Below are 25,448 nucleotides of genomic sequence, written 5' to 3' on the forward strand. Positions count from 1 at the left end.
GCCCACCCCTGTACACGTACTACAACACTATTATTATGAATTTGAAAATGTTCTGTGACCCGAAATGTAATAATTACTAAGTAGCCAATTTGGTACCAGCACCAGCAGAGGTGTGAAGGAATAAGCAAGTGCTCTCCTACATTTCCATGGGGTACATATTCAATAACAACTCTTGACCAGGCTCACCACATACCTTGCAGCTAATCATACTGAAAGTTTACTACTATTTGGTTTGTGTATTCTGCTCTTGAGATGCATGCTGACAGTCAGAAATTTACCAATTGACCATTTCCTGTGAACTGAGCTTCAACTACACTGATACACAAGTTGAGCATCTCTCCTGTGCTGAGGACATGATTTGGTTATGTTTAATGCTGCAGGTGCTGTTTTGCAAAGGTAAAGTAAGATCAAATACTGCTACTTATTATGAGTTTGACTGTTGCAGCACTTTTCTAGTGCATAACAGCTAGAATTATAGATGCAGGTGACAATTGTTATTCACAATGCCAGATTTCACATGTAAATATTTGCACTGTGAATTCTATTACTTGTTTACAGTTGTGGTCGCAGGGGTGATATACTGTAAATCAGGGGTTGAGCACTGTTTTGCCTCCTCCTGGCCGCCCTCTTAGGGCTGGTTCACATTGGTACAGTGTTTTTTGGTGCATTACGTTTTAGGTTTTACATGCATTTTAGGCACGTTATGATTGATCTCAAAAGAATGGGGGAGCACAGTGGCTAAGTGATTAGCACTTCTGCCTAGTGCCTAGCATCTCTAGGCACTAGCTGCACGGAGTTAGCATGTTCTCCCTGTGCGGGTTTCCTCTGGGTACTCCGGTTTCCTCACACACTTCAGAGACATGCTGGTAGGTTTATTGGCTCCTGTATAAATTGTCCCTAGTATGTACATATATGAATGTGAGTTAGGGACCCTAATGCCCCGTACACACAATCAGAAATTCCGCCAGCAAAAGTCCGATGTGAGCTTTTGGTCGGAAATTCCGACCGTGTGTATGCTCCATCGGACTTTTGCTGGTGGAATTTCCGCCAGCAAAAGATTGAGAGCAGGTTCTCTATTTTTCCGGAAATTCTGATCGTCTGTAGCAATTCCGACGCGCAAAATTCCTACGCATGCTCGGAAACAATTCAATGCATGCTCGGAAGCATTGAACTTCATTTTCTCGGCTCGTCGTAGTGTTGTACGTCACCGCGTTCTTGACGGTTGAAAGTTCAGAGAACTTTTGTGTGACCGTGTGTATGCAAGGCAAGCTTGAGCGGAATTCCGTCGGAAAAAACATCCAAGGTTTTTCTGACGGAAATTCCGATCGTGTGTACGTGGCATTAGATTGTAAGCTCCTTCAGGGCAGGGACTGATGTGTATTCATAATATTTAACGTGCTGCGTAAATTGACAGCGCTATATAAGTAACTGTAATAAATGCATGTGCGTTTTGATGAAAGTTCAACAAAAATGCAGCATGCAGGACTTTTTTAATGCACTGTACCTAAAGCACACATAAATGCACATGTATGAATGGGGTCTTAGGCTGAAAAGACAGCCAGATGGGGTTGCATACATGTCCTGGCCATGATGCTTTGCAGCATGGCAAAAAATATATCCCCCAGATGAAAATGGGGGAAATGTCAATAACAAATTATCTACTCTATTATTATTATTATCTATTCAATAATGTCAATAACAAATGATTATTACGCATTATTTCATACAGTATATATATATATATATATATATATATATATATATATATATATATATATATATATATATATATATATATATATATATATATTACACCATTATGCAAGCTGTACACTCACTACTTTACATTGTAGCAAAGTGTCATTTCTTCAGTGTTGTCACATGAAAAAATATAGTAAAATATTTACAAAAATGAGAGGGGTGTACTCACTTTTGTGAGATACTGTATATATATAAATATATATATATCTATATCTATATATATAGATATATCTATATCTATATCTATATCTATATCTATATCTATATATATATATATAATATCAGTATATAGAGTAGATATATACTGTACTACTGTATATGCATCCTAATAAATATATTTGTATAAGCACACTTGAAATGTAATTTGGAAATATTTAATAATGCGAGTACTGAAATATTTCAGTATTTCAGTATGAGTAATGCAAACATATTTAAAAATATACCAGTTCTGTTATTTGCTTGTGCTTCTATTTTCCAGGTTTGGCGGTTAACTTGACATCCTACCATCCTGAAAATACCCTGTTTGTGGATGAGAAAAGCACAGCTAACATTTTCTGTCATTCCGGTATAACTCTGGATACAGGCAGTGCAATAACCTGGTTCAGACGCACTCTCAAAATAGGAGAACCCCCTCAAATAATATGTTCTTGGCTAAATAGCATGAGTGTACCTAAATATAATTGTGATATTGCTGGAAATAGTGCTAGGTTAAATATACATGATGTGCAGAGCCAAGATTCAGGTGTATATTACTGCACTGTGCTACGGAGATCCATATTGAATGCTTTTGATTTGACCACTCTTATTGCTAGAAGTAAGTATACTATACAATACTGTGTTTTATTATTAATAAATACAGTATCTCACAAAAGTGAGTACACCCCTCACATTTTTGTAAATATTTTATTATATCTTTTCATGTGACAACACTGAAGAAATGACACTTTGCTTCAATGTAAAGTAGTGAGTGTACAGCTTGTATAACAGTGTAAATTTGCTGTCCCCTCAAAATGTCCTAATGGGACCCAAAGTGACATTAGTTTGTGTGGCCACCATTATTTTCCAGCACTGACTTAACCATCTTGGGCATAGAGTTCACCAGAGCTTCACGGGTAGCCACCGGAGTCCTCTTCCATTCCTCCATGACGACATCTCAAAGTTGGTGCATGTTAGAGATCTTGCGCTCCTCCACCTTCCATTTGAGGATGCCCCACAGATACTCAATAGGGTTTAGGTCTGGAGACATGCTTGGCCAGTCCATCACCTTTACCCTCAGCTTCTTTAGCAAGGCAGTGGTCGTCTTGGAGGTGTGTTTAGGATCGTTATCATGTTGGAATACTGCCCTACGGCCCAGTCTCCGAAGGGAGGGGATCATGCTCTGCTTCAGTATGTCACAGTACATGTTGACATTCATGGTTCCCTCAATGAACTGTAGCTCCCCAGTGCCGGCAGCACTCATGCAGTCCCAGACCATGACACTCCCACCACTATGCTTGACTATTGGCAAGACACACTTGTCTTTGTACTGCTCACCTGGTTGCCGCCACACACGCTTGACACCATCTGAATGAAATAAGTTTATCTTGGTCTCATCAGACCACAGGACATGGTTCCAGTAATCCATATCGTTAGTCTGCTTGTGTTCAGCAAACTGTTTGCTGGCTTTCTTGTGCATCATCTTTAGAAGAGGCTTCCTTCTGGGACGAAAGCCATGCAGACCAATTTGATACAATATGGTCTGAGCACTGACCACCGTGCTGCAGCTCAGTTTCAGGGTCTTGGCAATCTTCTTATAGCCTAAGCCAATGTTTACGTAGAGCAGCAGTTCTTTTTTTCAGATCCACAGAGTTATTTCTTTTTAATGAGTTGCCATGTTGAACTTCCAGTGACCAGTATGAGAGAGTGAGAGTGATAACACCAAATTTAACATTCACACCTGAGACCTTGTAACACTAATGAGTCTAGTGACACCGGGGAGAGAAAATGGCTAATTGGGCCCAATTTAGACATTTTCACTTAGGGGTGTACTCACTTTTGTTGCCAGCGGTTTAGACATTAATGGCTGTTTGTTGAGTTATTTTGAGGGGACAGCAAATGTACACTGTTATACAAGCTGTACACTCACTACTTTACATTGTAGCAAAGTGTCATTTCTCCAGTGTTGTCACATGAAAAGATATAATACAATATTTACAAACATTTGAGGGTTGTACTCACTTTTGTTAGATACTGTATATGTGTGTGTCTAACAGGGATTTGGTAGGCGGCATCTATCCTCAGAGTATAGCCAGCACTTTTGTGAGATACTGTATTTGTTATACTCCTTTAAAAAAATGTTTTTGCTTAAATGGATAGTTTCAAATGTAATTGAATTACTGTTACTTGAAATGAAAAGGAATGCTTATTCAAATATTCCTGCTCAAAAACTTGTAAAGATGGGCTTCTTGTGTACTGTGTAACTGTTAGGCTGCTTTCAAACTGGTCGCTGCAAAAATGCAAATGCATTTTTTCCATGATTTTGCAGTGATTTTGCTGCTTTTGTGGTACGTTTTTTAAACTGCAAGTGACTAAAAAACACACACCAAGAACGCATCTCGGGTGCCTTTTTGCTGCGTTTTCCATTGCTGCCAATTGTAAGGTGCATTTTTGGTGCGTTTTTTTTAGGTCCCCAAACATGCTCCAAAGATGGGGCAAGCAGGATTTTTTTCACCGCAACAGAAGCGCACCACCCCAGTGTGAACACATTCATTGATTTTAAAGGTATGCATTTTTCTTGAACTTTTCAGGCACTTTATTTAATGCAAAAGCACTTGAAAAACTCCTCAGTGTGAAAGCAACCTAAGGATGTCATGCTGATCAAATAGTTTCAAAACTTTCTGAATCAGTATCCTATACAGGTATCAGGGCTGGATTTCTGTAGAGCCTACATACACATTGTGGCTAGACCAGCAGGACTGCCAGGGGTAGCACACAACTCCCTGCAGATAATGTTGCTCACCACCAGTCTGGTGCACTCAAGTTAGATCCTTATTGCTGCTGCCCCTAATTCAATTTGTTGTAGTAATGGTACAGTCAGGTCCATAAATATTGGGACATCGACACAATTCTAATCTTTTTGGCTCTATACACCACCACAATGGATTTGGAATGAAACGAACAAGATGTGCTTTAACTGCAGACTTTCAGCTTTCATTTGAGGGTATTTACATCCAAATCAGGTGAACGGTGTAGAAATTACAACAGTTTGTATATGTGCCTCCCACTTTTTAAGGGACCAAAAGTAATGGGACAGATTAACAATCATCTATCAAACTATCACTTTTTAATACTTGGTTGCAAATCCTTTGCAGTCAATTACAGCCTGGAATGCATAGACATTACCAGACGCTGGGTTTCATCCCTGGTGATGCTCTGCCAGGCCTCTACTGGAACTGTCTTCAGTTCCTGCTTGTTCTTGGGGCATTTTTCCTTCAGTTTTGTCTTCAGCAAGTGAAATGCATTCTCAATCGGATTCAGGTCAGGTGATTGACTTGGCCATTGCATAACATTCCACTTCTTTTCCTTAAACTCTTTGGTTGCTTTCGCAGTATGCTTCGGGTCATTGTTCATCTGCACTGTGAAGCACCGTCCAATGAGTTCTGATGCATTTTGCTTAATATTAGCAGATAATATTGCCCGAAACACTTCAGAATTCATCCTGCTGCTTTTGTCAGCAGTCACGTCATCAATAAATACAAGAGAACCAGTTCCATTGGCAGCCATACATGCCCATGCCATGACACTACCACCACCCTGCTTCACTGATGAGGTGGTATGCTTTGGATCATGAGCAGTTCCTTTCCTTCTCCATACTCTTCTCTTCCCATCACTCTGGTACAAGTTGATCTTGGTCTCATCTGTCCATAGGATGTTGTTCCAGAACTGTGAAGGCTTTTTTAGATGTTGTTTGGCAAACTCTAATCTGGCCTTCCTGTTTTTGAGGCTCACCAATGGTTTACATCTTGTGGTGAACCCTCTGTATTCATTTATTGACTTTGACACACATACACCTACCTCCTGGAGAGTGTTCTTGATCTGGCCAACTGTTGTGAAGGGTGTTTTCTTCACCAGGGAAAGAATTCTTCGGTCATCCACCACAGTTGTTTTCCATGGTCTTCCGGGTCTTTTGGTGTTGCTGAGCTCACCGGTGCGTTCTTTCTTTTTAAGGATGTTTCAAACAGTTGATTTGGCCACACCTAATGTTTTTACTATCTCTGATGGGTTTTGTTTTTTCAGCCTAATGATGGCTTGCTTCACTGATAGTAACAACTCTTTGGATCTCATATTGAGAGTTGACAGCAACAGATTCCAAATGCAATTAGCACACTTGAAATGAACTCTGGACCTTTTATCTGCTCCTTGTAAATGGGATAATGAGGGAATAACACACACCTGGCAATGGAACAGCTGAGCAGCCAATTGTCCCATTACTTTTGGTCCCTTAAAAAGTGGGAGGCACATATACAAACTGTTGTAATTCCTACACTGTTCACCTGATTTGGATGTAAATACCCTCAAATTAAAGCTGAAAGTCTGCAGTTAAAGCACGTCTTATTTGTTTCATTTTAAATCCATTGTGGTGGTGTATAGAGCCAAAAAGATTAGAATTGTGTTGATGTCCCAATATTTATGGACCTGACTGTATCTGGTGTACTTACAGGCCACTTACTCTGGGTTTGTATACCTTGAAACAAATTGCTGTCAGAGAAGGGGGACTGTTTGAAAACAAATTTATGTATTCATTTTAGGTGTGCTGACATGGAGTGTGCAAAATGCCTTTTGTAGCCTTGGCATGCTTTGCCTGACTATTATGTCTGATCAGTAAGTGTGATACAAGGGCTAGCACGTCGTCTAAAGTAGGTGTGTGTGTGGGGGGGGCTGGAAATATTAAACAACACCCGAATAACATGCAGATACAATATATTAATTTATGTTTTTTGGGTTTAATACCACTTTAGAAGTTGTGACTTAAAGTAGTACAAAACCCTCAGAGTTTTTAGCTTAACACACTGAGCTCAATAAAATAAACATAACAAACAAATAAAATTATCTGTTAAAATTGTTACCCCAGCACTTGCATTTTACAACTTTTAATGTTGCTGACTCCTGCTTTTTTAGTGCTGCTTCCCTGAACTTCCATTCTTCACATAGGGTTGCCACCCGGACAGTCCGGTTTTTACATCCTCTGTCCGGGTTTCTGGCTGCCTGACACCCGGACACCAGGGAACCCTTGAAAATTCTTCCAACGCCCCAATGAAAGCTTAAGCAGAATCTAGCATCTATTACATGTATCAGAATGTCACCTATCTTTACATAGTTGTAGTTGTCTGGATGAAAACAGCCCTAGTTACAAGGGACTTGTTTGTCTCTGTGGAGGGATACAGAACCTTCTGGCCGCAGTTTCCGATGCTCTGCTTATAGTTCCTGCTACTGAAGCCCTCTCAGGACTGCTCACTCTGACAGACTGATCTAGTAGAGAGGAGCTGTGAGTGTGTGTGGGGCTTCACAGGGAGAATTAATAGTGGACAGTGCGGTCTGGAGCCAGTCTGTTAGCTTGGAGAAAGGAGGAGGGAGGAGCAGGAGAGTGCCTTGACATCCTAGGCCACTAGGCTATGTATTTCTATTAAAGGAATATTAAAGGACTTTCATCATTTGTTTTTAAAATAACAAACATGTCATACTCACATGCTCTGTGCAATGGTTTTGCACAGAGCAGCCCCGATCCTCTTCTCGGGTTCTCCACTGGCGCTTCTGACCCCTCCTCCTGCTTGCAATGGGGGCAGCCAAGCAGGTTTGTTCCAGAGCTGCAGCTATTTGTGTGCATTCACACACAGAGCCATGGTTTGGCACTGCCCCCTCTCTCTCCTCATTGACTCACTGGCTGTGATTGACAGCAGCGGGAGCCAATGGCTCTCGCTGCTGTTTTAGCCAATGGGGCTCAGGTAAGTATTGGGGGGGGAGGGGGCTGCTGCATAGAGGAGGTTTTATATCTTCATGCATAGAATGCATGTAGGTAGAAACCTTGAGCCTTTAGAACCACTTTAATGCACAAAGTGTAGAAATACACAACTATTGTCCTTGTGTGCAGGAATACTTCCATAGGAAGCTGGAAGAGAAAGGAGCCACCCTGAAACAGGAAACTTCACATACTCAGCCACCATTCACACCGGTGTGACTTGTCATGCGATTTGACAGTTTTAAATAGCATGACAAGTTACACCCTGCTGTCGGTAATGGAACTGTTCAAATCGGTGCGGCTCTGACTTTGCGGTGCCGCACAGATTTTAAAAAGGGTTCCTGCACTATTTTTAGAGATTTCAGATGCAACTTGCATAGACATCTGTGCATGAAGTCACACAGACATCAGGCTAGTCGCACCTGAAGTCGCACTGACCTGCGGCTTTGAAATCGTGCTACTTCAAATGAAGCAGCACTATTTCAATGTCACATTTAGTGTGAACTGGGGCTAAAGAAGCACTAAATCAGCTGCTGAAAGTGCTTCAAAATATTTCTAATCTTTCTACTTATTCCGGTTCTAACCCTTACCAGCCCTTTCTAATCTTTCTATTTGTTCCGGTTCTAACCCTTACCAGCCCTTTCTAATCTTTCTACTTGTTACGGTTCTAACTCCTACCAGCCCTTTCTAATCCTTCTACTTATTCCGGTTCTAACCCTTACCAGCCCTTTCTAATCGTTCTACTTTTTCCGGTTCTAAACCTTACCAGCTCTTTCTAATCTTTCTACTTTTTACGGTTCTAACCCTTACCAGCTCTTTCTAATCTCTCTACTTGTTCCGGTTCTAACCCTTACCAGCCCTTTCTAATCGTTCTACTTTTTCCGGTTCTAACCCTTACCAGCCCTTTCTAATCTTTCTACTTGTTCCGGTTCTAACTCCTACCAGCCCTTTCTAATCTTCCTACTTGTTCCGGTTCAAATCCTTACCAGCCCTGTCTAATCTTTCTACTTGTTACGGTTCTAACCCTTACCAGCCCCTTTTAATCTTTTTACTTGTTCCGGTTCTAACTCTTACCAGCCCTTTATAATCTTTCTACTTGTTCCGGTTCTAACCCTTGCCAGTCCTTTCTAATCTTTATACTTGTTCCGAATCTAAACCTTACCAGCCCTTTTTAATATTTATACTTGTTCCAGTTCTAACCCTTACCAGCCCTTTCTGATCTTTATACTTGTTCCGGTTCGAACCCTTACCAGCCCTTTCTGATCTTTATACTTGTTCCAGTTCTAACCCTTACCAGCCTTTTCTGATCTTCATACTTGTTCCGGTTCCAACCCTTACCAGCCCTCTCATGTTCTTTTTTACTTGTTCCGGTTCTAACCCTTACCAGCCTTTTCTTTTTATACTTTTTCCGGTTCTAAACCTTACCAGCCTTTTCTAATCTTCATACTTGTTCCGGTTTTAACCCTTACCAGCCCTTTCTAATCCTTATACTTGTTCCAGTTCTAACCCTTTCCAGCCTTTTCTAACCGTTTTACCTATTCTGGTTCTAACCTTTACCAGCCCTAACTAAAATTATTTTCTGTGGAGCATGGTTTTGCGAATAATTTTATGCAATTAATAATTCTAATATGGTGTAAAACCCCTTATGTTTTTTCCCCACTTATGGCATTACAGGGACAGTAAGTAAAGAAGGGTACTTGGCCAACTTCAAGGCCTCTATAGTTCATCTCAATCTTTTCTCAGAACAGCCTTCATAGATGGAGGTAGAGATTTCTTGCTGGGGTGGAATTAACAGTGAAATAGTCTTACTTGACAGTAAACGAAAGTAATGTTTCTAAGGCCCTCCTTTTCAGGACTGTGGTTTGAACTCATCCGTTCTTTTCATAAGTATGGTTTCTGAGGGTTCAGGGTGTTTTGTAATGTCACATAATCATTTTCAGTCTTACTCTGCCTAGTAAAGGATTTGTTTAATATTTTACCACTCTGGCTTAGAAACTAGTGTAAAACATGTATAGAGTAAAATAATCGGGCTCTTAAACTTAATATGTTGTTGACTAACATGAAATATGACTCAATATGCATATGAATTAATAAGGTAATTACAAATAAGGTAATTTCATATACAGTGAGGGAAAAAAGTATTTGATCCCCTGCTGATTTTGTACGTTTGCCCACTGACAAAGAAATGATCAGTCTATATTTTAATGGTAGGTTTATTTTAACAGTGAGAGACAGAATAACAACAAAAAAATCTAGAACAAAAATTCAAAAAAGTTATAAATTGATTTGCATTTTAATGAGTGAAATAAGTATTTGACCCCTTCACAAAACATGACTTAGTACTTGGTGGCAAAACCCTTGTTTGTAATCACAGAGGTCAGACTTTTTTTGTAGTTGGCCACCAGGTTTGCACAATTTTTAGGAGGGATTTTGTCCCACTCCTCTTTGCAGATCCTCTCCAAGTCATTAGGGTTTTAAAGCTGACGTTTAGTAACCCGAACCTTCAGCTCCCTCCACATATTTTCTATGGAATTAAGGTCTGGAAAGGGCTAGGCCACTCCAGGACCTTAATGTGCTTCTTCTTGAGCCTCTTCTTTGTTGCCTTGGCCGTGTGTTTTGGGTCATTGTCCTGCTGGGCAGGGGGACCTTGGATTTCAGTCCTTCGTGGCATAGTGTGTTACCAATTGTTTTCTTGGTGAATATGATCCCAGCTGCCTTGAGATCATTGACAAGATTCTGTGTAGTTCTGGGCTGATTCCTCACCGTTCTCATGATCATTGAAACTCCACAAGGTGAGATCTTGCATGGAGCCCCAGACAAAGGAAGATTGAAACTTATTTTGTGTTTCTTCAATTGAATAATCACACCAACTGTTGTCACCCTCTTAGCAAGCTGCTTGGCGATGATCTTGTAGCCCATTCCAGCCTTGTGTAGGTCTACAATCTTGTCCCTGACATCCTTGGACAGCTCTTTGGTCTTGGTCATGGTGGAGAGATTGGAATCTGATTGATTGAATGATTGATTGATTGCTTCTGTGGACAGGTGTTTTTTATACAGGTAACAAGCTGAGATTAGGAGCAGTCTCTTTAAGAGACTGCCCCTAATCTCAGCTCATTACCTGTATAGAAGACACCTTGGACCCAGAAATCTTTCTGATTGATAGGGGATCAAATACTTATTTCACTCATTAAAATGCAAATCAATTTATAACTTTTTTGTTGTTATTCTGTCTCTTACTGTTAAAATAAACCTATCATTAAAATTATAGACTGATCATTTCTTTGTCAGTGGGCTAACGTACAAAATAAGTAGGGGATAAGAGTAGTTTTCAAGCTCATAAAAAACCAAGGGAGAAGGAGGTGTTGAAGCCTTTAGCGTCCTTCCAGGTTCCCTGTCATTTTCCCAGGCTGCGCGGATGGATGGATTCTGTGCACCCTGTGGCCACCAAGAAGCAGGAACCACAACCAGCGTGGAAATGACGTCACCAAAACGGGATACGGCCAGGCTAGGCAGGCAGAGAATGGGCAGAAAAAAGGCTACGTGCTCAGAGCTATAGACAAGGCCAAGGATAAATCCAAAGAAAAATTCCAAGCTTACTTACTGACCAGCCAGCAGACAACCAAGCTTTGCCAAGCCACCCTGGTATCTGTAGTTCCTATCACTAGCTTATGAATGACTCCACAGTGGAAGCACATGCATTCTGATGAGCATAGGCATGCGCAAAGGATGTGCCAGGTGTGCCTGGGCACACCCTAATCACCCTGTGCTGCGCAGATACCCCCTGCTGCTTTGCTGCAGAGAAAGGGACTAGGGATTCTCTGTCCTCAGTTCCTTTCCCCTTCTCAAAAGTGAGACATCAGGGGTCTGTTTAGATCCCTGATATTTCACCAAAGCCCCTCAATGGTCTCCTAACAAAATTGTAAAAAAAAAAATAATAAAAGGTTTTTATTAATTTTTTTTTTTAAATAATAAAAAAAATTAAATTTTAAAAATAATAAAAATAAACTGTTGACACCAATCTCTGCTCTACTGGCATTGTCCATTGCCCTACTGCTATACATACTGCTGTGTACTGTGTATATATACACACACACACATGCAAGTGTGTTTGAGCTTTGGGGTGCACACCCTAATGCAATAGTCTGCGCACACCTATGCAGATGAGTAGGTAGAGGGTAGATGGACTGAAGGGAGCACACGCCTTCTTAAAGGTACAGGTGCACACTGAGCACCCAGAAAATCGCACAATGGCTGCAAAGGTGTCAGTATTTATGGGTCACTGGCAGGCGTGGAACTACAGGTACCAGCCTTACCATTGTGGGACAGTTTACAAAATACAACTAATTTCAACTAAAAGTATGGAGCAGAAGTACAGATTGGAAATCCAAAAAGTACTTAAACAGAGCATATATACAAGATAATCCAAATATATAAAAAAATATATATAAAAGCTTAAAATGTATACATCTTATATGACTAAAATATAATTATAAACAATTCAAAACTCATTAAAAAATTATTAATAAAATCATGCGTAAATAGGAAAATCTATACTCGGTATACAATAACCTATATATATGTGTACTTAAAGGGGAAGGGGGGGGAATGGGGAGAATATGGTTAGAGATTTGGACTGAAAGGGTTATAGATAAAGATAAGTAATGTGTATACTTGGCAAAATAAATGTTTGTTATCTGTGACTAATATTATGTTTGCTATGGACTATAGGGGGAACCCCCCCCCAAAAATGACTACTATTTCAAATGGAATAATCTGGGCCATAAGGGTCTGCTGAAAAGAAAAGGAAACAAGTACAAGTGAGAAAGGGTGGTATGATCTATGCATAAAACATCAGCATACTGTTACTGATATGACATGTTACAGAATAATTACAGTAGGGTATAAACTTCTAGTTCCTCGATGAATCCTTCAGGTGAGAGGGTACCCAAGGAGTAAATCCAGTGTGATTCCTGCTGGTACAGGTGTTTGAAGCGTTCTGCTACAGGAATTAATTGGGGAATGGATTCAATAGCCCAGACTTGGAGGCCGGCTGCGGACTTATTGTGGTATTCAAGGAAGTGTCGGGGTACACTGTGTTCATCATGACCTTTTTTTTGTGAAATGTCTGTGCTCTTAAAAATGTTACGAAGTGTTCTAATTGTTCGACCGACGTAAAATAAACCACATGGGAAGGCGAAGCAGTAAACCACGTAGTTGGTCGAGCAATCATAAAATTCTTTGGTGTGGTATGTTTTCCCTTTATGTGAGAAACTCTTTTGGCCAAGTTATATAAAATTACAGGTCAGACACAAAGGTTTTTTGCATTGGAACATGCCTATCAGAGGTATCAGGATCAAAGGCCTATTAGGCGGTGGTGGCTTGAGCTTACTAGGGGCTATTTTACTTTTGATATTCTGGGCCTTTCGGTAGGAAACTTTAGGTTCTTTAGTGAGGCAGGACTGTAGGGACGGATCTTCCAAGAGTATTGAACAGTGTTCAGACAATATAGTCTCCATTTTCATATGCTGAACATGAAATTGGGTAATAAAACGATTGGGCTGTGCTACATTGGTTGTATCCTGGTGGATGGGCTGGCCAGCAGTGGGGTTCAAGTAATGTTTGAATGCCTCATCAATGAGAGGAGTGGGAAAGCCTTTATCAGTAAATTTTTTTGCGAGGAGGTGTCCATGGGTGACATAATCCTCATCTTGGGTCTAATTTTTTCTTAGGCGACAGTATTGACTGCGGGGAATATTGTTAACCCATCGGGAATGATGGCAACTACGATAATGTAGGAGAGAGTTTCCAGCTGTGGGTTTCACAAAATTCTTTGCATAAATCTGTCTATCCTCAAGGCATAGTTCAAATTCAAGAAAGGCTAAAGAGTCCTGGGCTAGAACATGGGTGAAAGATAGTCCTAATGTATTGTTATTGCCATGTATTAAAAGATTGTCAATTTGCTGGGAGGGCTGCTCCATATAATAATTATGTCGTCTATATATCGTCTATAGTAAGCCACATGGGTGGAAAAGGGGTTGTGACTGATGATATGCACAAGTTCCCAATAGCCCATAGTAAGGTTTTCATAGCTGGGGGCAAAATTTGCCCTCATAGCTGTGCCATGGGTTTGGAGATAAAACGTGCCATTAAACTCAAAATAGTTGCGTTTTAGACAAAATAAAAGGGCTTCCAAAATGAACTGAGCCTGTCTGGGGTTCGTGTTGGGGTCTTCTGATAAAAAAATGTTCTACTGCTTGCACTCCTACATCATGGGGAATGGAAGTGTAGAGCAACGTTACATCAAGAGATAGCCACCAATATGTAGGTTCCCATGCATATGGTGCTAGCATGTCCAATAAGTGGGTTCCATCCTGAATGTAAGAGGGGAGACTCTGAGCTAATGGTTGGAGGAACTGATCAATATATTTGGAAAAACCACTAGTGGCATTGTCCATTGCAGCCACAATTGGATTTTCCATATCTTTATGGACTTTGGGTAGGTGGTAAAAGTATAGTATCTTAAAAAAATCTTTTTTAAGAAAAGAGGCCTCAGTTTTGGAAATAATATTAGCATTTACCGCTTTTTCTATGAGTTGGCTAGCTTCTTTGGAGAAAAACGGGAGTAGATCACTGTGTAAAACTTGGTATGTTGGGGAGTCAAAGAGTAGCCTCAGTGCCTCTTTTATGTAGATGTCTTTGTTTTGGATCGCTATGCCTCCACCCTTGTCTGCGGGCTTAATAATAATGTGTTCATTATTGGTGAGGTTCTCCAGAGCTTTCATTTCAAGTGGTGTACGATTAGATTTCTTAGGGTTATGGGAGGAGTTGAATTTACATATATGCATAATTTTAGAATAGATAACCTGATAAAATGTTTGAAGATATGGACCTTTACTATATGTGGGATTAAAATGTGATACTGGACGCAAGCTTGTGTGTACGATGGGAGGAGAGGTAGGGCAATGCTGTGTAAAGCCAATCCAAATCATCATAAAAGTTCTCAGCATATAATTCCTCTAGATCAGCAAGTGCCGGTAAGCCGGTGTAATCGAATGAGGGTGTATCTAGGGGAGACATCTCTTTAGCCCCACTGTTGGGAGGTGGTGGTTTGTTATTTTTGTTGTTATAAAACCTTTTTACTGTAAGATCTCTAATAAATTTATTTACATCTTTAAACAAAGTAAAAGGGTTGGGTTGAATTGTGGGGGCAAAGGTTAAGCCTTCATTAAGTAATACAATTTCATATGGTAAAAGCGTATGGGTAGAGAGATTGTATATCTTTATAGTTTCTGTATTTTTTCTTTCCTTTTTTCTATTTTTGCCCCCCTCTTCTTCCTCGTCTCCATACTTTCTTTTTATGAGGTTTGGTAGGGGGCTTAACTCATCCATAAGTATGGTATTAGTATTCTGACTGGTGGTAGAGCAGTGACAGGTGGGTTAACCACTAGCTCTAAATAGGGCTATACGGGACTGGTGATGGCTGAGGTCAATGTTATGTCAGATACATTAGAACATTCGACAATGGAGGCTATTATTGGTGAATATAATGGGGAACTAATCGTTGCTAATGGTGGTGATTCAGATTCTGCCCTAATGATGGGAGGGTTTGTATGTGATGTAGCTGTTTTTTCAGGCTTAGTGCCAATAGTTCTCCTTTGAAGTTGGGGTTTTGGGGTGGTGTGTTGATTAAATTATTCCCAGGAGGAATCCTAACAGAAGGTGGCAAGGTGGTACATGTGGGTATATCTCTGGAGAAAGGACAACATGACAAGTGTGAAGAGTAAGGTGGTCGGGAATTGGGACTTGGTTTCTAGTTTTTTTCCAACAGAACACTGTGTTCCAATTGTAATCGTCCACATCCCTCCTAAATTTACCTAACTTACTACAGATCACCTGATCTTGGTTTCTCTTGTTTTTCTTTAAGGTGGTAAGTCAAGATAGGGGTGCATTCAGGTGGGATTCATAGATAAGTTTGTATAGATCAACAATCTTGTTTTTAAGGGTTTGGAATTTCCCTTTGCTGTATGAGTACTCCCATCCATTTGGTAGTACAGAATTCTGCAATGTGGTACCATTCTGTGTGAAGGACAGTATCTAAAAAGGAACATTGCTTGAGGACTCTAAGCCATGAGGATAGGCAGATTTATGCAAATAATTTTGTGAAACCCACAGTCGGAAACTCTTTCCTACATTATCATAGTTGCCATCATTCCCAATGGGTTAACAATATTCTCCGCAGTCAATACTGTCACCTAAGACAAAATTGTACCCGAGATGAGGATTATGTCACCCATGGACACCTCCTTGCAAAAAAAATGTACTGATAAAGGCTTTCCCACTCCTCTTGTTGATGAGTCATTCAAATATTATCTGAACCCCACCCCTGGCCAGCCCATCCACCAGGATACAACCAATGTAGCACAACCCACTCATTTTACTACCCAATTTCATGTTCAGCATAAAAAAATGGAGGCTATATTGTCTAAACACCGGTCAATACTCTTGGAAGATCCGTCCCTACAGCCCTGCCACACTAAAGAACCTAAAGTTTCCTATCCCAAGGCCCGGAATATCAGTAAAGTAAAATAGCCCCTAGTAAAGCTCAAGCCATCGCCACCTAATAGGCCTCTGATCCTGATACCTCTAATAGGCATGTTCCAATGCAAAAAAACTTTGTGTCTGACCTGTAATTTTGTACAACATGGCCAAAAGAATTTCTCACACAAAGGGAAAACATACCACATCAAAGAATTTTATAATTGCTCGACCAACTTCGTAGTTTACTGCCTCACCTGCCCATGTGGTTTATTCCACGTCGGTCAAACAATTACTGTCAGGAACCATGAATCCGACTGAGACAATAGTGCAGTAAAAATCACACTATTTAATAAAATGGTATAAACAGAGCAAATGTTGTCAAAACATAGCCAGAATTCGGTATTCAGGACGGGTAGTCAGAACAAGCCAGAGAAACAAGAGTCCAGAGATCACAAGGTCGGGTGCAGCAAACAGGATCAGGAACCAGAAGGGAAGTCAGCCAAGCAAAAGTCTTTCACAGGAAAACACAGCAGATAGAGTCCGGATATGTTGACTAAGGCAAAGGCACTAAAGATCTGATCCAAGGAGTTTATATAACCAGCAGCTCTAGCTAACGAGCAGGAAATGAAGACCAGGTGAGTCACTGTGGAAGGAAGAGACTTTGGCATTAACCGACAGCTGAGCACAGAGCTCTGAGAAGGAAGGGCTGGGCTCAGCCCTGACAGTACCCCCTCCTCAACGACCATTCCCCCTCAAAGACCACCGTGTTTTAGGGGAAAACATCTATGGAAGGCACCGAGGAGGACAGGAGCATGTACGTCGAAGAGTGTTCCTCCAGGCTGTACCCCCTCCAATGAACCATAACTGTATGCGCCCACGGAAGCTACAGGATTCAATGATAGATTGTATCTCATATTCTTCATGGTTCTCATCCTGAACTGGGTGAGGATGTGGTACCGAAGTGGTGAAACTGTTGCATAACAAAGGTTTTATTAAGGAGTCATAAAATACATTTGAAATACGCATTTTAGAAGGAAGATCTAAAGCATAAGCCACTGGGTTGATCCTACAGAGAATACGGAAAGGCCCAATAAACGGTGGTGCCAGTTTTAATGAGGGAACACGGAGTCGGAGGTGGCGAGATGACAGCCAGACCCTGTCCCCAACTTGGTAGGAAGGCGCATGGAGGTGTCTGCGGTCAGAATGAAGTCTGTACCTATTATTGGCACGTTGCAATGACTCTTGGACCTGTACCCAAGTGGAACGAAGACCACGGAGATGCTCCTCCAATCCAGGAATGCTCTGAGGATAAAATGAGTCAGGCAATATGGATGGTTGAAAACCATAATTCGCCATGAATGGAGACAATCGGGAAGCGGTATTGATGGCACTATTGTGAGCAAACTCCGCCCAAGGTAAGAGGTCTAACCAGTTGTTATGGTGGTCAGAAATTTAGCAATGTAAAAACTGTTTTTAACTGCTTTTAACGAGCCAACCAAGGTCTGGTTGGCTCGTTATGCGGCCCCATTGGACTGCGGGTGATACGCAGAGGACAAAGAAAGCTGAATTCCCAACTGTGCACAAAAAGCTCGCCAGAACCTGGACACAAACTGGCTACCCCTGTCCAAGATGATCACCTTGGATAGCCCATGTAAGCGAAAGATCTCCCGAGCAAAAAGGAAAGCCATTTCTTTAGATATGGGCAACTTCTCAAGTGGAATAAAATGAGACATCTTTGAGAACCGGTCAACCACCATAAGGATAACTGTGTTGCTTGGGGAGTTGGGCAACTCCACAATGAAATTCCTTGGCAGGTGGGTCCAAGGCTTCTCTCCATTGGGTATGAGTTGTAGGAGGCCCACTGGAAGGTGTCGTGGTGTCTTACGCTGAGCACACACGGAACAAGCAGCTACGAAGGGGGCTACATCAGCACGTAGACTAGGCCACAAGAATTGTTGGGAAATGGCCCAAAAGAGTTGATTCTTCCCTGGGTGGCCAGCAGCCTTAAGAGAATGGTACGTCTGGAGCACGGCAGTACGGAGACTCTCAGGAACAAAGCAGCGGTCACAAGGTTTCTCAGGAGGAGAATGGATCTGAGCGGCAAGAATTTTGTCACCCAAAGGATAAGTGAGACTGGTGCGAACCATAGCCAGAATACGATCGGGAGGAATCACAGGAACAGGAACCGACTCCATCTTGGAAGTGGAAGAAAACTGTTGTGACAAAGCATTAGCCCTTACATTCTTAGTACCAGTGTGACAGAAGTCACTTTGAATGGGAGGTTTGTGGAACACAGCTTACCTTGGAGAGCTCTGGAGACTCCGTCTCCAGTTCCCCTGGCCCCTCTTATGTGTAAATCACTCTGCGTCCATTAGGGGCCCAGGGGGCCTGAGAACCCCACTATGATCTGTGCTATTTAGACACTTTGTACAGCCACACTGGAATGTTTATATATGCATATAATGTGTGTTGTCTCAGGCTGTTGTGGACTCTTTGCTGTGATTATTTGGGGTGGGGTTGTATTCCAATGTTCTACTGTGTCTGTCTGCCTTGGATATTATGGGATGGATGTGAAGGGGGGATTCCTTCAACAGCTCTCCCTGTTGATAAGACTGTTTACTGATGAGAAATTTGAATACACCTGACCTGTGTGTCTATTGTGATTGGACAGTTTACCCCGCCCTGAATCCAAGAGTGGGGGGAAGTGTCTCTGGATTGTATATCTGTGGTAACGTGTGCTTGAATAAAGGAGTTTTGATGTTGTTGTTCACCCTACATTGTGTTACGGCTGGTGACTGGGTGAGCTAAGGGGTCTTGGATAGTGCTGGTTCTGGACAGAGGAAGCATTTACGGCAGACATAGACCTGTTGAGGACAGGGGTTCATCACAACCGGGTAAGAATGAAATTGAAACTTGACAAGAAAAGAGCCCATCGCACTCTTCTGGGAGAGAGGTGTTTAGCCTCAGACAAGAATGTGAGATTCTTATGGTCAGTCAGAATAAGAACTGGCACAGTGGTATCTTCAAGAAGATGCCTCCATTCTTTAAGGGCTAAAATGATCGCTAACAACTCTCTGTCCCCAATCTCATAATTGCACTCCGCAGGAGATTATTTCTTGGAAAAGTAGCCACAAGGATGCATAGTGCTCTCAGAGCTAGGACGTTAAGACAGCAGGGCACCAACTCCAGTCTCAAATGCATCAACTTCAAGGATGAAAGATACCATAGGATCAGGATGTACCAACACAGGAGCAGAAGCAAAGTCAGCTTTGAGACTCTCAAAGGCATTAATGGACTCTGGAGACCAATTCTGTGGGTTACCATCCTTTCTGGTCATATCACTCAGGGGTTTGACCAGAGACGAGAATGATATGATAATAATTGACAAAGCCAAGAAAACGCTGCAATGGTCGTAAACCCACGGGTCGGGGCCACTGTAGTACTGCCCAAACAATAACCAGCAGTGAAAATGAAATAACCCAGGAATTTAACCTGTTCACAATGAGACTCGCACTTCTCCAATTTGCAATGCAGGTTATTATCTCTCAACCTCTGTAGCACACGGCGGACATCTGTGTGATGGTTCTCTAGGGACTTGGAAAATATGAGGATATCATCGAGATAAACCACCACACATAGCTGCAACAAATCTCGGAGGACATTGTTGCTAAGTTCCTGGAAAACTGCCGGAGAGTTGCAAAGACCAAACGGCATAACTAAGTATTCATAATGGCCAGTTCTGGTATTAAACACAGTTTTCCATTCTTCGCCCTCCTTGAGCCTCACAAGATTGTATGCCCCTCACAAATCAAGCTTCATAAAAACCGTTGCTCCCTTGAGGCGGTCAAATAACTCCATAATCAAAGGAATCAGATATGCGTTCTTAATCGTGAAGAGATTGAGACCCCTATAATCAATACAAGGTCTCAGCTCACCATTCTTCTTTTTCACAAAGAAGAAACCAGAACCAGCAGGAGACGAAGATCTATGGATGAATCCTCGAGAAAGCGCATTGGCCACATACTCCTCCATGGCTTTGTCCTCCAAGACAGACAAATTGTAGACCCAACCACGAGGGGGTATGGCCCCTTGTTGAAGGTCAATTGCGCAATCATGCGACCGGTGCGGAGGCAAACTACCGGCTTGACCCCTGTCAAAGACATTGCAAAATTCTCTGTACTCCTCCGGCAGGATGGAGAGTGAAGGGGTGCACAAGACCTTAGCTACTTCAGAAAACATGTCTCCCTGCATTGTGACGACCAGGAAAGAACTTTAGCACAAAGCCAATCAAAAGAGGGGTTGTGACTCTGTAACCAAGGATAACCAATAACCACCGGAAAATGGGGTGAGGAAATGATTTGGAACTGGATTATCTCATGGTGAAAAGCCCCCACCACCATGGTTAATGGAGCAGTCTCATGAGTCACCTGGGCAGGCTTTGGAGGTCTCCCATCAATAGCCTCAATGGCAAGTGGAGTGGTACGCAGCTGCAGCAGAATCGAGTGCTTGGACACAAAGGCATCATTTATGAACAGGCCTACAGCCCCAGAGTCGATTAGAGCCAGTATCTCGGTGGACGACTCGGACCAAGAAAGGGTAACCGGTATCAGGAGCCTATCCTTCTGGATAACTGGGGATGTAACAACGCCACCTAAGGTCTGTCTCCTACAGGACCACAGGTGACAGCGTTTCCCGGACGGGTAGGACAAGACTTTAAAGAGTGACCTGCCTAGCCACAATAAAGGCACAATCTCTCCCTCCTCCTAAAGGCCCTCTCAGAGAGACGTATGAAGCCCAACTGCATGGGTTCTACCTCACTGCCAGACTCGGTACCAGGAGGTATGGAAGGTGAGGGAGGCAAGGATGGGACTGCAAAGCTCGGAGCCAAAACGTACAGGAGGCTTCCGCAAGCATTTCTTAAAGGAGGGTCTCTCTCGGAGTCTTGAGTCAATGAGGATGGCAAACGTGATCAACTTCTCCAGCTCCGAGGGTATGTCTCAGGCTGCTATCTCATCTTTGATGTGATCCGAGAGACCATGAGGAAAAGCAGCCACGAGGGCCTCATTATTCCAAGCAACCTCTGCTGCCAGAGTACGGGACTCAATGGCGAAATCGGCAACAGTTCTCGTACCCTGTTTGACAGACATCAGGCCTTTGGCAGCAGATGCAGAGCGTGTGGGAACGTCAAATACCCTCTTAAAGGAAGCCACAAACTCTGGGTAACTTTGGACAATGGGTTTTTGCATCTCTCATAGAAGATTTGCCCAAGCCAAGGCTCTCTCAGAAAGCTAAAAATATCATGAAGCCTACTTTACTTCTGTCCGTGGGAAACGCCTGGAGCAGCATCTCAAAGTAAATCTCATCCTGGTTGAGAAACCCTCTGCATTGAACTGGATCGGCCCCAAATCGCTGGGGAAGCGGAGCGGAACCAGACATACCTCTTATAGAGGTAATATTCGAGTTGGGTGCCAGCAGCAGGGACGGCTTGCAACACAGGTTGTACTGCAGCAGGCACAGTGGGAGATTCCAGGTGAGCCGTGCGATTCAGGAGCGTTTGTAACGCCATGGCAAACTGATCCATGCGGTGATGCTGCTTATCCAATCTGGAAAAAATATTACCAACTAGTGGCTTGCCTGCAACTTCTGAATTCATGGCCTTTGCCTACTGTCAGGAACCATGAATCAAACAGAAGTGCAGTAAAAATCACACTATTTAATAAAATGGTATAAACAGAGCAAACGTAGTCAAAACATAGCCAGAGTTCGGTAACCAGGACAGGTAGTCAGAACAAGCCAGAGAAACAGGAGTCCAGAGATCAGCAAAGTCGGGTGCAGCAAACAGGATCAGGAACCAGAAGGGAAGTCAGCCAAGCAAAAGTCTTTCACAGGAAAACATAGCAGAGAGAGTCCGGATATGTTGACCAAGGCAAAGGCACTGAAGATCTGATCCAAGGAGTTTATATAACTAGCAACTCTAGCTGACGAGCAGGAAATGAAGACCAGGTGAGTCACTGTGGAAGGAAGAAACTTAGTGCAAGCTGAGCACAGAGCTCTGAGAAGGAAGGGCTGAGCCCAGCCCTGACACATACACGTTTTGGAGAGCACAGACGTTTTATAGCAAAAGGTCATGATGAACACAGTGTACCCCGACACTTCCTTGAACACCACAATAAGTCCACAGCCAAACTCCAAGTCTGGGCTATTGAAGCCATCCCCCAATTGATTCCTGCGGCAGAACGCTTCAAATGCCTTTGCCAGCAGGAATCATACTGGATTTAGTCCTTGGGTACCCTCTCACCTGGAGGACTCAACGAGGATACCCTACTGTAATTATTCTGTAACATGTCATATCAGTAACAGTATGCTGATGTTTTATGCATAGACCATACCACCCTTTTTCACTTGCCTTTGTTTCCTTTTCTTTTCAGCAGACCCTTATGGTCCAGATTATTCCATTTGGAAATAGTAATCGTTCTACTTTTTCTGGTTCTAACCCTTACTAGCCCTTTCTAATCTTCCTACTTGTTCCAGTTCTAAACCTTACCAGCCCTTTCTAATCGTTCTACTTTTTCTGGTTCTAACCCTTACCAGCTCTTTCTAATCTTTCTACTTGTTCTGGTTCTAATCCTTACCAGCCCTGTCTAATCTTTCTACTTGTTACGGTTCTAATCCTTACCAGCCCTGTCTAATCTTTCTACTTGTTACGGTTCTAACCCTTACCAGCCCCTTTTAATCTTTTTACTTGTTCTGGTTCTAACTCTTACCAGCCCTTTCTAATCTTTCTACTTGTTCCAGTTTTAACCCTTGCCAGCCCTTTCTAATCTTTATACTTGTTCCGAATCTAACCCTTACCAACCCTTTCTAATATTTATACTTGTTCCGGTTCTAACCCTTACCAGCCTTTTCTATTCTTTATACTTTTTCTGGTTCTAAACCTTACCAGCCTTTTCTAATCTTCATATTTGTTCTGGTTTTAACCCTTACCAGCCCTTTCTAATCCTTATACTTGTTCTAGTTCTAACCCTTACCAGCCTTTTCTAACCGTTTTACTTATTCTGGTTCTAACCTTTACCAGCCATAACTAAAATTATTTTCTGTGGAGCATGGTTTTGCGAATATTTTTATGCAATTATTAATTCTAATAAGGTGTGAACCCCCTACGTTTTTTTTCCCTACTTATGGCATTACAGGGACAGTAAGTAAAGAAGGGTACTTGGCCAACTTCAAGGCCTCTATTGTTCATCTCAATCTTTTCTCAGAACAGCCTTCATAGATGGAGGTAGAGATTTCTTGCTGGTGTGGAATTAACAGTGAAATAGTCTTACTTGACAGTAAACGAAAGTAATGTTTCTAAGGCCCTCCTTTTCAGGACTGTGGTTTGAACTCGTCCATTCTTTTCATAAGTATGGTTTCTGAGGGTTCAGGGTGTTTTGTAATGTCACATAATCATTTTCAGTCTTACTCTGCATAGTAAAGGATTTGTTTAATATTTTACCACTCCGGTTTAGAAACCAGTGTAAAACATGTATAGAGTAAAATATTGGGGCTCTTAAACTTAACACAATGTTGACTAACATGAAATATGACTCAATACGCATATGAATTAACCACTTGCCTCCTGGGCACTTAAACCCCCCTCCTATCCAGACCAATTTTCACCTCTTAGCGCTGACGCACTTTGAATGACAATTGCGCGGTCATACAACACTGTACCCAAATGAAATTTTTATCATTTTTTCCCCACAAATAGAGCTTTCTTTTGGTGATATTTGATCACCTCTGCGGTTTTTATTTTTTGTTAAAAAAATGTAAAAAAAACTGAATTTTAAAAAAAAAATAATTTTTTTTTAAATTTTGTTATAAAAAATGTAAAACAGGTAATTTTTCTCCTTCATTGATGTACGCTGATGAGGCGGCAGTGAGGGGCACCAACAGGCGGCAGTGATGGGCACTGATGGGTGGCAATAATGGGCACTATCAGTTACACTGATAGGCAGCACTGCTAGGGGGCACTGATTGGCACTACTGGTGGGCATTGATAGCTGGCACTTGTGGGCACTGATAGGTGGCACTTATGGGCATTAATAGGTGGCACTTGTGGGCACTGATAGGTGGCACTGTGGACACTGATAGGTGGCACTGTGGGCATTGTTAGGTGGCACTGTGGGCACTGTTATGTGGGCACACATGAGGCAGATCCTCTTCGGGACCGATGTCCCTCGCATCCAAGCCGGTGATCGGCTTTTTTTTCTACTCACGCTGTTAGCGTGAGTAGAAAAAAAAGCTGATTAGTAATCTTTTGTTTACATCATGTGATCAGCTGTCATTGGCTGACAGCTGATCACATAGTAAGGGTCTGGGACCGGCCCCTTACTTGGATCGATGATCACCCGAGTCTCAGTGACTCGGTGATCCCAGGGCGCTCGGCGCACCCCCTGTAGGGCGCGCGCAGGGCGCGTGCACAGGGGAGGCCGTCATATGACGGAATTCAGGTCCGTGCTGTGGCCATCATTCGGCCATAGCGCGGATGTCAAGTAGTTAATAAGGTAATTACAAATTAGGGCTGGGAGATTTTCTTAAAAAAAAAATCTGTGATTTTCTTAAAAAAAACTCGATTCACGATTCGAATCGAGTTTGTTTTTTTCAGACACCGCGCTGGTCGTGAGGAGCTGCGGGTAGGAGTTTTTAGCCGAAGCCGCAGCCTCACCTAAAAGCTCCTGCCCGCAGCTCCTCAGGACTGGCACGGTCTCAGCGCCGGTCCTGGGGAGCTGCAGGCAGTTTTTAGGCGAGGCCGCGGCTTCGGCCTAGTCCAAGGCGTCCAGCCTAGCGGACTAGGCTGAAACCGCGGACTAGGCCAAAGCCGCGGCCTCGCCTAGAAAAACTCCTGCCCACAGCTCCTCACGACCGGCGCGGTGAAAAGAAAAAAGTGTAATAAAATCGTTTTGCTTAAATTTTGAATCGATTTGACCCCTCAACTCGTTTCAAGATTTAGATCGATTTTTTCCCCAGCCCTATTACAAATAAGGTCATTTCATATACAGTGAGGGAAAAAAGTATTTGATCCCCTTCTGATTTTGTACGTCTCAGCGTCAGTCCTGGGGAGCTGCAGGCAGTTTTTAGGCGAGGCCGCGGCTTCGGCCTAGTCCAAGGCGTC

At 42.4% G+C, this 25,448-nt stretch overlaps 1 protein-coding gene across 2 annotated transcripts in view; it reads left to right on the forward strand.

Moving 5' to 3' along the window:
* Positions 1-280: 280 nt before the first annotated feature.
* LOC141129961 (uncharacterized) overlaps positions 281-25,448 on the forward strand; it is a 98,124-nt gene continuing 72,956 nt past the window's right edge. For both annotated transcript variants that reach the window (XM_073617974.1, XM_073617975.1), the window contains exons 1-2: positions 281-396; positions 2,240-2,575. In XM_073617974.1, coding sequence (XP_073474075.1) covers positions 354-396; positions 2,240-2,575 — 379 coding nt within the window. In that variant the 5' untranslated portion in view covers positions 281-353. The remainder of the gene's footprint in view (positions 397-2,239; positions 2,576-25,448) is intronic.

This window comes from Aquarana catesbeiana, linkage group LG02 (genome assembly GCF_042186555.1).
Source record: "Aquarana catesbeiana isolate 2022-GZ linkage group LG02, ASM4218655v1, whole genome shotgun sequence".
NCBI lineage: Eukaryota > Metazoa > Chordata > Amphibia > Anura > Ranidae > Aquarana > Aquarana catesbeiana.